At 40.0% G+C, this 14,082-nt stretch overlaps 1 protein-coding gene across 3 annotated transcripts in view; it reads left to right on the forward strand.

Annotated features, from left to right (window-relative positions):
- Positions 1–14,082, forward strand: part of PPP1R10 (protein phosphatase 1 regulatory subunit 10) — a 28,832-nt gene that overhangs the window by 3,360 nt on the left and 11,390 nt on the right. For all 3 annotated transcript variants that reach the window (XM_077478960.1, XM_077478959.1, XM_077478958.1), the window contains exons 2-11: positions 8,644–8,759; positions 8,894–8,980; positions 10,626–10,761; positions 10,860–10,911; positions 11,004–11,081; positions 11,905–12,075; positions 12,159–12,261; positions 12,529–12,638; positions 13,638–13,738; positions 13,916–14,060. In XM_077478960.1, coding sequence (XP_077335086.1) covers positions 8,653–8,759; positions 8,894–8,980; positions 10,626–10,761; positions 10,860–10,911; positions 11,004–11,081; positions 11,905–12,075; positions 12,159–12,261; positions 12,529–12,638; positions 13,638–13,738; positions 13,916–14,060 — 1,090 coding nt within the window. In that variant the 5' untranslated portion in view covers positions 8,644–8,652. The remainder of the gene's footprint in view (positions 1–8,643; positions 8,760–8,893; positions 8,981–10,625; positions 10,762–10,859; positions 10,912–11,003; positions 11,082–11,904; positions 12,076–12,158; positions 12,262–12,528; positions 12,639–13,637; positions 13,739–13,915; positions 14,061–14,082) is intronic.

Below are 14,082 nucleotides of genomic sequence, written 5' to 3' on the forward strand. Positions count from 1 at the left end.
ATATGTGCGTATATGCACACTTTGCCCATCTCTTGTTAACTTTATAAAAGTTTGCAACTTGATGTTGAAAATCTTATAAGTGCTAGCAGTTTTTGCAAGCACAAAAATGTATGCATGCTTATGTGTTTATTTACCCTTTGCAATTTAAACCTATGCACTGAACTGTTATATAAATGCTATGTACGCATGGTGGTCTAAACCAGCTATGGTACATTAGCTTTTCTGTACAGTGGAGATGCTTTAGAATAGTTTTTTTTTTTTCTTTTTAAGAAAAGTGTTAGTGTTGAACAAAGCAACCAAATATTCCCTGTTTTAATCTGAGCTAGAAAGATTTCAGCTTGAAATCCAGTTGCTATTGGGGTCAGCAACAGTTACTTTAAAACCATTTTTCATACACAAGGCCTATCGTAGCCAAAATAAAGATAATGAGCCTAATTTAATAAATTGGGAAAATACCTGTCTGTCTTTCCAGGGTATTTAGCCAGATTTCGTATTTCCAATTTGGGGTTTAGTCCATTCGATATAGATACATTATTGTGCCTGCTTGTATTGCACCAGAGTAAGCAGCTCTAAACGTTATATATATATAAATGCGTTTTTCTCTTTCACCCAAGAGTCAAACTTTTGTAATTGGATTCAAATGGGAAAATATGTGAAAGCAGACCCCTAAGATTCCAGTGATTTTTGGTTTTAAATTTAAATCCTTAGATCTGCAGCTTTCATTAATAGAACCTCTGTTCATGGTTCTGTTATTGGTTAACTGCTTTCTGACAACTGTGCCCTTGCATTGTCAGATGTCCCTGGTGGAGACTGCAGGTTGCTGTGCAGACGTCGTGCATTGTTGCTAGGAAGCCAACCCAGAACAATAATGTGCAGTCAATGTTTAAAACAGTTCATGTGGACAGGAAGTGTCTGAAAACGGCTGTAGGAGATTAGCAGCACTGAGATGTAAAAAGGTGAAACCAGTACTTTATGAAATAAGGCAAACATTTCATGCGCAGTACTTTAGCAAATTAAATATTTTTAATTTCACTTGTATCCAGATTTTGAATAGTAAAGGGAAGAGTTAAATCCCTGTTCGGCTTTTATTGCCATCTGTGTCCGCACATGTGGAGATTAACTGTCTTTGTCCTAGACCAGTGATATGCAATTAGCAGACCTCCAGCTGTTGCAAAACTACAAGTCCCATCATGCCTCTGCCTTTGGGTGTCATTCTTGTGTCTGTCAGTCTTGCTATGCCTCATGGGACTTGTAGTTCTCCAACAGCTGGAGGTCCACTAATTGCATATCCCTGTCCTAGACCATTGTTACCAGGAAAGTCCAAAGTTGAGTTGTCACTAGAACAGGAAAAGTTTGAGGTAGAGAGGTTTCTTACATTTTTGTTTCTCTGACAGAAAGGTAAGGTGTAAATCCTGAATAAAACACAGATGGGGAAAAACTACCAGAGGTTTTAGCCATCCTTTACCCTATTCAACATTAAAAAAAACTAAAAATGTTATCGTGCCGTAATTTTCTTTTCCTGGTGCCTATCCATGGCAGCATACACATGATTCAGTATGCTGCCACGGAGGCAACAGGAAAGAAATGGCTTTAGGTATACCCAATAAGCTGCCATTTTTTTTGTCTTTAGAACTGTCATTTACCATATAATTACCAATCAGATTTAGGGGTTCACCAACAGAAGTACATTTTTACAATTTTCATCTTCTTTTTGGCTTTGGGTCCACATTAAACAGTGTTTACTGGTATATGGTAATTCAATAATAAAATGTCAGTTAACAGCTCTAGATTTGCTCCAGTTTTAATAAATCGGTCACACTGTTGTGTTCTTGTGATCCCTTGCAGAATCTAACTACAATTCTAGTGTTAAGGCTCATTCCCACAGCAACACATCGCATATTGTGTGTGCGTTGTTATAACACATTGCAGTGTTCTCTTTTTTTTAAACTGTTAATTTTAAACACTTCAGTGTACTTCTGTAACATGTATGCCTTCACCAGAACATTGTTGTAAACAACCCTATACAGTGCAAAGCTTTTTCCTTGTCTTTGTGTTGGACAATGCAGCCTGACAGGGATGGCGTGAACAAGCCCTAAGTAGTAAAGAGATACTTTGTATCATTTGAGGCCCATTTCACACTGGCTGGACCGATCAGATCTACCTGTCAATTTTTCTGTCGGATCTTCCATTGCTTTTTTATGTTGTGGTGCATGGCGGCGGACATGTGTCCACTGACATGCGCCAGCATTCAATCTGGGGGATCCATCCGGCTAGTCGGATGAAAAATGGACGAGCACCATAGAGAACAGCGGGCTCAGCTGTGTCTGTGTCCACTCTGTCTTCTTTGTAATGCAGCTCACCACAACGCACCAACATAGCGCAACATTGTGAACCAAGCCTTAAAGTAGAACTGAAGGCCGCAATACTTACTGCTGTTTCAGCTGTGCAACACATGAGGTCACTCACCAGTGCTGACTTATTTTTCCTGGCTTCTTCCAGGTGCCAATCTTTGGCCTCCTTGATTGGCAGGTTCCGAATATCAGTCAACCGACACACAGACACTGTGCTGAAATGTACTCTGTGTGCGCAGCTCAGCGTTTGATTTCAAGAAGACTGAGCTAGCAGGTAGGTCTTTTTATTGCAGAGACATTTGCAATAAAGAGCCTTCCCGCTTGCAGTTTTTACATTTTAGCCTTTAGTTCCACTTTAAGGTCTGATGACATACTCCCAGCAAAATATACTGAAGATGATGGTATAGGTACAAACAGTTTTAAAGTGGTCCCCAAGGTTTGGGGTTTTATACCTTTATGCATAAGGCCTCCTGCATATTGGATGTTTTTACAGCTGCTCCTATGAGCGTTTGGTGTTGTGTTTTTTTTTTTTTTTGTCCCTCTAAACTTTCCTGCATGTTAGCCCTGCACACAGAAATAAAACCCACTGTCACTGTGTCCCATTGCAGCAGAGTTTGGGCAAAAAAAATGCTTGTAAATGTGTCTAAACATGCGTTAACACTAAGCACATTTAGTGGTAATTAATTCCCATGGCAAGAATTATTCTGGACAATAAAATGAATGGACACCCAAGTGCTTCACATGGTTAAAGGCATTACACACTTTTACAAGCGCCAGGTGCTTTGGTTTTTTGCCAAAGTGCTGCTGCTAGGAAGAAGGCGAGACTTTAAAGCAGTAGTAAACCTTGGAAAAAAAAAAATCTCTCTGCAAATTAATGTCATGTGCTAGTATGCATCATTTGCAATATATGCAAAAAAGCTTTACTAGCACTTTAGGCCCCTTTCACACTTGTGTGACCTGAAAGCCGCACGACTGTCGCAATGCCTGTAATCTTGAGGTCTGTGGACCTCAAGTCCCACCAAAGTAGTGTAGGAACTACTTTTGAAGTTGCACAGATATGAGTGGTAGTCATTTTGAAATCATGGGTTATGACTTGTCCTGAAACGTGGGACTGCAAAGTCACATGACAAGTCGCAGAAGTGTGAAAGGGGCCTTAAGGTAAACATTCCAGTATTTGCTTCCTGCAGCCACTCCTGAATACCTATTTTGCCCCTTCTGGATCCAGTACTGTGCCAGATTGGCCATTGGCTCCTGTTGATGTCAAATCCTGTGAGGAGGGCGGGAACAAGCTGCACTGTCTGTCTATGGACACACAAAGCCCAGCTTGGGAATGAGCCCCGACGTCTGTCCCCCATAGCAAGTGCTTGCTGTGGGAGCAGACAGAAGAGGAGCTAAAATTCTGGTGGGGATCCCAGAAGAGGAGGTTTAGGACAACAATGTGCAATACTATTGCACTGAACGGGTAAGTATAACCTGCTTGTTATTTTAACAAACAGGTTATACTTGCCTGTTCAGTGCAATAGTAAATTGCCTTTTCATAACACTACAGTTTATAAGCTTAGGTCTGCTTTTATTCTGTACAGTGCATAACAAAATTTCAGCAGTGATAGCTGACATGTCAGTGCAGAATACTCTTCTCTAAAGGTGCAATATAGATAATAATGTCCTCTAATCCTGCACACTTTTCTTGAATTGGTGTAATATATTCACATTTGCATGCATATATAATTTACTTGATATAAAAGCAATTATCTTTTTCTTGTATAAAATAAAAGTTCATGTACTTGCCTCTAGATTTGAGCACATGCTCAGTGACATGGGATTAGACGTGTGAGTTTGTCTGGTATTCGCAGTGTGTGTGTTGTGTTCATCTGATAGACTACAGAGCCTGTGTGTATGTATGTGTATGCTTCAGCTGCTGGAGAATTGAGATAGGCGGGGACTGTTTCATCATTTCGAAGTCTCCCCATCTCCCTCTATCTGTTAAAGGAGAAATAGCTACATGTGTCCGTCCGCCTCCACTGTAGAAAGTCTATTACGCAGCAAAGGGCAATGTAAGCAGCTGTGACTTAGTCATGCTAGAGGCCAGTCCAGGGATGGTGTAAGTTTACAACTTCCATAAGGTAGAAGAAGGTTCAGAATTGTTCTGACATTTATAACATGTATTCATCGGATAACATATTCTAATGTAAACAAATAGACTGAATAAAAAGTTATACGTTTTGGAAGAAACTAAACCTTTACGCAAGGCTTCTCTGCAGCTTTATGGATTCCTTGTCAAAATCATCCCAAACAGTGTGAGCCATGTTCAAGAATCCATCAATGCAGGCAAATGTACAGCCGTGGCCAAAAGTTATGAGAATGACACAAATATTAACTTTCACAAAGTCTGCTGCTTCAGGTTTTTTAGATCTTTTTGTCTGATGTTACTATGGTATACTGAAGTATAAATACAAGCATTTCATAAGTCTCAAAGGCTTTTACTCACAATTGCATTAAGTTTATGCAAAGAGCCAATATTTGCAGTGTTGACCCTTTTTCAAGACCTGCAATTCACCCTGACATGCTGGCAATCAACTTATGGGCCACATCCTCACTGATGGCAGCCCATTCTTACATAATCAATGCTTGGGTTTTTTTTATTTGTTCACCTGCCTCTTGAGGATTGACCACAAGTTCTCAATGGGATTAAGGTCTGAGGAGTTTCCTGGCCATGGACCCAAAATGTCTGTTTTGTTCCCCAAGCCATTCAGTTATTAAGGCAAGGTGCTCCATCATGCTAGAAAAGGCATTGTTCGTCATCAAACTGTTCTTGGATGGTTTGGAGAAGTTGGCATCGAAGGCTGTGTACTTGGGCATAATTGAGTGAGCCCACTCCCTTGGCTGAGAAGCCACACATGAATGTTCTCAGGATGCTTAACTGTTCACATGACACAGGACTGATTGTTGCACTCACCTTTTCTTCTCCGGACAAGGTTTTGTCCATTAGCCCCAAACAATCGGATAGGGGTTTTCATCAGAGAAAATGACTTTACCGCTGTCCAATCCCTGTACCTTTTGCAGAATATCTGTCGGTCCCTCAAGTTTTTCCTGAAAAGTGGCTTCCCTGCTGCCCTTCTTGACACAAGGCCATGCTCTAAAAGTCTCTGCCTCACCGTGTGTTCAGATACACTCACCCCTGCCTGCTGCCATTCCTGAGCAATCTCTGCACAGGTGATGCCCTGATCCCGCAGATGAATCAACTATAGGGGATGGGCCTGGCGCTTGATGGACTTTCTTGGACGCCCTAAAGCCTACTTCACAAATGCAGTGGAAATGTTTTTTTAGGGGATTAAGTTAATTTTCATGGCAAAGAGGGACTTTGCAATGCATCTGTTCACTCTTCATAACATTCCAGAGTATATGTATATTGCCATTAGAAAAACTGAGGCGGCAGACTGTGAAAATTAATATTTGTGTCATTCTCAAAACTTTTGGCCACGGCTGTATTAGTCCCTTATATAAGAAGCAAGCAAACGCCTCTATTAACACATATATATATGTATGTGTGTGTTTTGACTAAGGCTGGGTTCACACTTGTGCAGGTCAGGAGATTGTGACTGGCCCTCAATGGGGCTAGTTCACACATCTCCGAAGCGGCTGCACAGTGAATTGCACAGGGATCCCGTGCGCCTTCTGGTCTGAATTCAGCCAAAAATTCATTCTGAAATGGTGAACGGGCATATCGGATCCCTGCTGTGAGCCGCTCCATACGGCAGTGTGAACCCAGCCCCACAGTTATTATATGAAGGGTGCTACAAGTCCCATCACACAAAGTTTCTTAAGAATGATGGCTATATAATCTTGTTTAGTACACATTTCATGAGTGAACTATGGGGGCTGCCAGAAAAGTGTAGAATTTAATTTTTTATTCTGGGTCAGCAGCTCAAAGTGTGAAGCTAAAGAACTGTTATCACTGGCAGCAAACTAACATTCCCAAAAGAGATCAACAATGGTGGTCTAAATGATTCACTCCTGACAACTGTACTTTAAACTACTTGGTTCAAATTAAACGCACAGCAACATCTTGTTTATATTTTTTTGGCTTGTAAAATGGCAGTTACACAACCTTCCCTCCTTGCTATTATTACTAACAGCTATTCAATGATTGTTTTGTGTCATCTATATGTACTTTGTATTTTGGTGTATTACATGTGGTTTGGGACCCAGCAGTGTGTCCCACATCCATGGGTATACCATTTTTGTGATTCTGATAATTCTAGTAGATATTTGGGGTCCCAGACAACAATATACTAACACTTGGAGCCTAAACGTAAGAAGGTTAAGCACCTTATGCTATATGGTGCATTTTAATTGCCTTATAAACCTGATTGACCTAAGCTTCACTATAATGGACCCTGCAAAGCTTGCTACTAGAAGAAAGGTGTTTCAGACTTGCATCACACCATTGTGGTGCTGTAGCATGAATGCACTGGTGCAGTGTGGTGCTATTCATTCTGAATGGCACCCCAACACACTTGTGCACACAGTATCATGCTACTTTGCATTATGGTGCGTTTCATAGGGGAATAAAGGTGCAGGTATAGTTTTTGGTGAGTTGAGAGCCAATTGTAAATGACAACACAATGCACATTGGGGGTTATTTATGAAAGGCAAATCCACTTTGCACTACAAGTGCACTTGGAAGTGCAGTCACTGTGGATCTGAGGGGGACATGCAAGGAAAATAAACAGCATTTTAGCTTGCACGTGATTGGATGATAAAATCAGCAGAGCTTCCCCTCATTTCACATCTTCCTTCCCCCGAGTTACAGCGACTGCACTTATAGTGCAAAGTAGAATTGCCTTTTGTAAATGACCCCATTGTATGTTTAGGCCTGCTCAGGTGTGGAATGGGCTAACACATGGTTGTTCTAAATCCACACATTCAAAATTGCTTTAAATACAGGTCAAGTCTCTGATTACCTATTTTAGTTTATAACATTTAATTGTCATGATTTCTATAGGTTAGTGAATTGAGCCTATAGCGTTCAGACTGAAATCAACTTGATCAATACAGTAGTAATAGAACTCTGACACAACTTTAAAAGAGGAACGTCACTGCATCTGATCCCCACAAACCAAAAACTCTGTTTAATTCATTTTTAATATTCAAAGCAAACTCACCCATCCAGCCATGTCTCCCTTCTCTTTTTTTTTTTTTTTTTGATAAGAAATCATGTTACAAGCATTTCTGGCCATCTTGAGTATGGGCAGATGAATGTTGCCTTTAATTCCTGGGATCCATCTTCCCTTAGCTCAGGCATACAGGCAGGATGGTGTGCTTAGCTAAGAAAACCCCTCCTGAAGACTCCTGGGATGTATGAAATCCTTTGCCAAGGCTGGGAATCCAGGAAGTAACTGAAGGAATGTAAAAAAAATAAATAATAAAAAGTAAACATGAAATACCTTCCTATCTATTAATGCAAGCTGTATACTTTTAAAAATGGTCAATGTTGACTGAGAGAGTGGAGTTCTGCTTTAATATAGAACAAAAGACTAAAAAGTGGTGGTATGTGGCCCTTTTAAAAGCTCACATCCATGGCAATCTACTGTATGTAGCAGCCAAAATTGTTTGTTTCCTGAACACTTTTATCCAATAAGTCAGAATAGCGTTTGAAGCTTAAATATGTTGTGCGATGGCTGAAAACCATGAAATACATGAAAGGAGTCCTTATCCTATGTGTTTGTAGTATGATCACAATTTGATAGGCCATGTTACATTTCAACTCGGTATAAACCCCATAAAGTCCCCCCGTCCCCATCCTTGTCCACGTCACATAACCATTTAAAAGAAGCTTTTCAAAATATGGCCTATTCACTATTCCTTTGCAGCCTTTGGCCAGGTTAAGAATTCAAACGAAATGAAGATCCATACTAGAAATATAGTAATCACTAAAGTTTAGTAATATTTTTGGGGGTTAGGTGGGTGCAGTCCCTTGCAGATTTTAGATACTCGCTGTAACCCTTGGTTTCTTTTTAGGTTTTGCATTCCTGGTAATATATAGCCACACTGAACTTTAATTCTTACAAGTTCTTAGTGGTTATAACTGTCAAAGTTTGTATTGTACAAATTATCCTCCAAAAAGTGAAACATAATAAACAATATGCTTTAATGCATCTTTTTTGCATATGTTCAAAGTGAAATTCTAGATCTACTTATCCAGGTTACCCCTGATTAAAAGGTATAGTAATATGCTACATGTCCATATATATCAAAATTATAATGTCCTTATTTGTGTTTTTTTTTCCAGGTTGGTAAAATGGGGTCAGGACCCATAGATCCCAATGAGCTGCTCAAGGGTCTGGATTGTTTGTTGGGACAAAAGGGAGAAGTAAAAGCTGTCACTGGAATAACAAAAATATACAAGTAAGAACATGAATGTTGTAATGCTTTGCACAAACTGTTGGTGCTATATAAATCCTATATAATGCACTGGTGACTGTGTGCTGTTTTTAGATTTTGTTTTATTGCTCATACTTAAATTTTACCTGTCTTTTTAGCTTGATGAAAGAATCTCAGAAGATGGTCAGTCGGTGTATCTACATGAACATCATATGCCAGACAAATTCCCCGGAACTCCTTTCTAAGTAAGCAGCAGCTGTTGTTATACCTTCCTTTTTTTTTTTTTTTTTTTTAACTTATTCCGCTCTGATGATCACATGTCTAACTTTTAAAGTGGACTTTTTAGCAGCACCCAGGGGGCATTTTTTTGTAAGCTGTAGAAAGTGCTGAAATCCCTGAATCGTGTAATCGATGCTAAGCTTTTATTCATTTGGTTTCTGGTGATTCAAGTAGAACTAGGTGGCTCTGTCTCCTAGTTAAGATAGACCTCCTCATTGGCACCAAAGGGCAAAAAAGGGCTAAAACGTTTCTAAGTATCTAACCACTATATGACCTTATCTTATTTTTTTTTTTTCTTAGTGAAGTATTTAGCTCTACTTTAACCACTTGACCTCTGGAAGATTTATCCCCCACCCCCCCATCCATGACCAGGCCATTTTTGGCGATATGGCACTGTGTTACTTTAACGGACAATTGCGCGGTCATGTAACACTGTACCCAAATACAATTTATTTCCCCACAAATGGAGCTTTCTTTTGGCGGTATTTGATCAGATTTTTTTTTTTTTGTGCTATAATGACCCAGAATTAAAAAATTTTTTTTTTTATGTTCTGGTATAAAACATATCCTATAAAAAATAAAATAGAATTTCTTCAGTTCTTCAATTTATTCAAATTTAGGCCAATATCTGTTCTTCCATATATGTTTTTGGTTAAAAAAAATAAAATCCCTATAAGCGTTCATTGATTGGTTTGCGGAAAAGTTAGATTCTAAAAACTATGGGATTTATTTTATTTTACTAGTAATGGTAGTGATCAGCGACTTATAGTGGGACTGCGTTATTGCAGCGGACATCCTGACACTTGACACTTTTTGGGGACCAGTGACACTAATACAGTGATCTGTGCATAAAAATATGCACTGTCACTGTACTAATGACACTGGCTGGGAAGGGGTTAGCATCGGGCGATCAAAGGGTTAACTGCGTGCCTCCTATGCTTTTACTAGGGAAAGAGATGAAATGTATTTCCTGCTTTGTAGGGACACTAATTCCAGAACGGCGATCTGCCTTGTTTACTTGGGGAGGTCGCAGTTCTGTCTGGATGAACGGCTGGTTTCAGGGGGACATCGGGGAACCGTGCACCCCCTGATCAGCTTCCGCTGAGTGTAAAACTGCTATAGGGTGGACCTTAAAGTGGATGTAAACCCTCATAAATACCCAGTGATTTTATACATCCTCAGTTGATACACAGGGGTGTAACAAATATCCCTACATAAGTTTTACATGTATATCTTCTGTCTTCATCTGTGTATATGCTTTAGAATTCTTACATCGGGTAAGAATTTTCATTTCCTCATTCTGCACTGTTAGAGAAGGCTTGGATTACACTAAGAGCAGCTGATTGGAGGAAAGGCACACCCCTCCAATCAGTGGTTAAATGTATTGGCCAATCTCTGCTGAGCAAGTCTGAATCAAAACATGTTACAATAGGTGCTTCATTTATCTGTTTATGTTCATCATAATGCAATAAAGTGAATGTTTTTTTTGCATATAACACATGAATCTGAGAATATAAATTGACTGCATTCTCAGGGCTCTGTAATTTTAATTGCTTATGTTTTTATATATTTGGTGGACTGACCACCTCCTTTTCTGAATGTTTGTTTCAGGTTCATACGGGTTGGTGGATACAAACTTTTAAATGTTTGGCTGACATATGCTCGCAACAGCAACAACAGCCCTCTGCTTCATCGAATTCTGCTGACACTTCAGCATTTACCTCTGACCGTGGACCACCTAAAGCAGGTAAAAAGTCTTAGACTGATATTTTGATCATCTATATGCAGGATGCAGACTCTAATATTGTGCTATATTTAATATACTCTTCTGTCTTGAATTTACAGAATAACACAGCTAAACTAGTGAAGCAGCTTAGCAAAACCAGTGAGGATGAAGGTATGGTACATAGTTTATGCTGAGTTAAAATAGTTCAATGTGTTTCTTGCATTTGGAAGTATGCTTACATTTTTTTATTTTATTTTTTTCAGAACTTCGGAAGGTAGCACTTATACTTGTCAATGACTGGATGACTGTAATCAGGACCCAGAGTAATCTTTTGCCTGCTGGTGAGTTGGTACTATGTTTATCAGCAGGGGTGTATCTGGAGCCTCTCACCTTGTCTAGGGTTGTCTCTGTAAATGTCAGCCTCTGACCTCCACATACTCCACTTACATGTGCTTCTTCCTTGCTGCTCCACAATTGCCACAGGTTAAGGCCTGCAGTTTGACTGCTAGGCTTGTATTGTCACAGGGAAGCAAGTCACGTGCTCTCCCATATCAATAGGTTCTATGTAGTGTCATTGGCTGGGTATTTGCTGTGGGGGAACGTAGGCAAGATTAGTACAGGGTGGTTGGGCGATGGTTTTTAGAGACTATATCACTTTGCCCTGTATGAGAAAGAAGGTGGCAGTGTCTCTTTGAGCTAAGCATTGATGAGCCAGTATGAGTTAATGGTGTTCGCTCCAAAACAGATTTTTAATTTTTTTTTCCTAGGTAGGAAAGTTGTGAGGAGGAAGAGATGCATGACGCAACTGTCTCTTCTTTTGCCTATTACATTTTAGTAGCTTTAGAGCATAATGCTTCCCTATGCATATAAAGCTGGAAGTTGTTCACTTGACACATTCTGCTGTCACATATTATAGTAACTAAAGAGGGTGCAGCTTGTATTTAGGGTTGTGTAATTTACAGAAGTTAGTTTGGATATTAAATAAAGCTTTTGTTTCTGGGAATGGAGTGTGCCTGGGTCTGTTATCACTGCATTTAATTTCTAAACAGAGCAGCTTTGTTTATTCTGTTATGACCACAGCACACTGTCCTACTGCAGCCACTTCTGAAACCTTACCATTTCAACAAGCCTTACAATTCTCAAGTAATTATCTTACTCTTCTAGAAAAGGATAAAAAGAAAAAGAAAGAGGACCCAAAAGGACGATCTCCTGTGCCTGATAAGACTGCAGAAGCCAAATCTGAGTCCTGTGTAGAGGATCAAGGGGATAGAAAGAAAGAAAAGCCCAAAATACAGCGCACTACTGCCCCTAGTCATGCAAAGTTCAGATCGACAGGTAAGTGACCACAAGCACTGTCCTCTGTAAATTAACCTTTTCCTCTATCTTTGACTAATTTTTGTTCTATTACCCTAACACAGGTCTTGAGGTGGAAACGCCATCACAGGCTCCCATTAAGAAGCCTGCTTCTGTTCCACTTATATCAGACAAATACATGAAACCTGTTCCTGTTAAACGACAGAGGTAAGAACAAAAAGTGGACACTGTCAGCATCAAATGGTTGTAATGTGTGCATGCCCAGCCAGCAGTTTTGTGGCCTCAGTCAGTGGGTTTAAGAGGCCTGCTGATTGATAAGATACAGTCACCATTTAAACAACATACACCATTTAAAGGGACTGTTTCCAAATAAATGCATTTTATTAACACTTCAGTGTTTCCCTTAAAATATAAGCTGCATTATTTTTTTATGTTTACAGCTGTTGCTTTGCTTACATTTGTTGTCTTTCACAGTTCGGTTCCACCACCCAGTGATGCAACACCTGCCGAAAAGAAATACAAGCCACTTAATGCTATACCAAATTCTGCCAAGGAGATCAAAGTGAAGATCATTCCTCCACAGCGTATGTGTCATAACCTACTTTAAAGTATTCCTTAATTTACAGTGGTTGCATTTTTTTCAAATTTCACTTAGTGATAACAAAAAAAAATTGACAGGATTTTTATGACTGAAGAGACCCATTTTTGTCTCTTTTTGGCATAAACCCTTCTCCCTGCCTGTCATCTTTTTGTATACCCTGAGTTGTGCACTTGCAGCTAAGCGTAGATTTACCAGCTCTGTGTTGTGACAACGTGACTCCAAAGCACATGTGACCAACCAATTGGCTAAAGTCAGATATCCTCAGGAAGACCAGTAGGCGGGCAGTGCCCGTCTGGAACACTTGCAGTGCTTGAAGGGATCACTAGTCAGTGGAGGTTTAATTCCGCTTTAAGTTGTACTGTAGCAGGAGCAACAAGTTGCTTAATTACAACTAGAATAAGCACCCTGTAAGTACTTTTCCAGTGCTCTTCTTCTGCTGGATTACTACAAAAGCCCAGATATGAGGAAACTTTACACTGCCTATGACTTCCACAATATGGCACTTGAAGCCTGGGTGGTGCTGACACGAGCAGACAGTGGGAGAGGGGAGAGAGGATGGAGGAGAGGATGCAGACAGAGAGCAGGGCTGTGGCTGATAGAGGCACGTACACTGACAACGGTGTCAGGGCTCAGCAGCCCTGCTATATTGTGGTCAGAGTATAGGGGGGAGGGTACAGCCAGGCAGGATCAGATTGGTAATTCAGGGGGCCAAATTACATGATGTGCTGTATAACATGCTTTAAGGGAACAGGATATGTTTTTTTGGGGGTTGACAAACGCTTTTAAGTTCTGCTTTAAGAATGACACATGCTGTTATAGTACTGTTGTCAAAATGATTAATGTAATTCCACTATTCTACACTAGATGGTGATGTAGAGACCCATTTTGTATGCTACACAGGACTAGCATTCTTTCAAGATGCTATTTTAAATTGTAATATTTTAAACTCTTAATATCCAATTTTTTTTTTTCCCCCATCTAGCTATGGAGAGTTTAGGTTTCTTGGATGCACTGAATTCCGCACCAATAACTGGACTTAAGATTAAAAAGAAGAAGAAAGCAGTTTCTCCAACTAGCAATAAGGTAACTTGATTGCTTAAAAAAACACTGGAATATTTTTATGGTAGTCTGATATATTTACATAATCTCCAGTATTTGTTGGTCATCTGGGATATATAATTCTTTAAATACAGATTATGTTAAAATGTTTTTGAAACTGCCCTACAGAGACCTAAAACCCAATCTGTTTTGTTTATACAGCCCAGTCCATTTGACAGCAAGCCCCAAGGTGATGTACCAGCAGTCGCCAAGCCCTCTTCTCCAGAACCAGAGCCCCCAGCTGAGGCAATGGAAGTGGAACGACCTGGGACTCCAGTCCCTGTTGAACTCCCTGAGCCTATGGACAGTAAGGCACCATTCTATACTCT

Source organism: Lithobates pipiens, unplaced genomic scaffold, assembly GCF_037356315.1.
Source record: "Lithobates pipiens isolate NorthernLeopardFrog02 unplaced genomic scaffold, aLitPip1_a1.2 Scaffold_1, whole genome shotgun sequence".
Taxonomy (NCBI): Eukaryota; Metazoa; Chordata; class Amphibia; order Anura; family Ranidae; genus Lithobates; species Lithobates pipiens.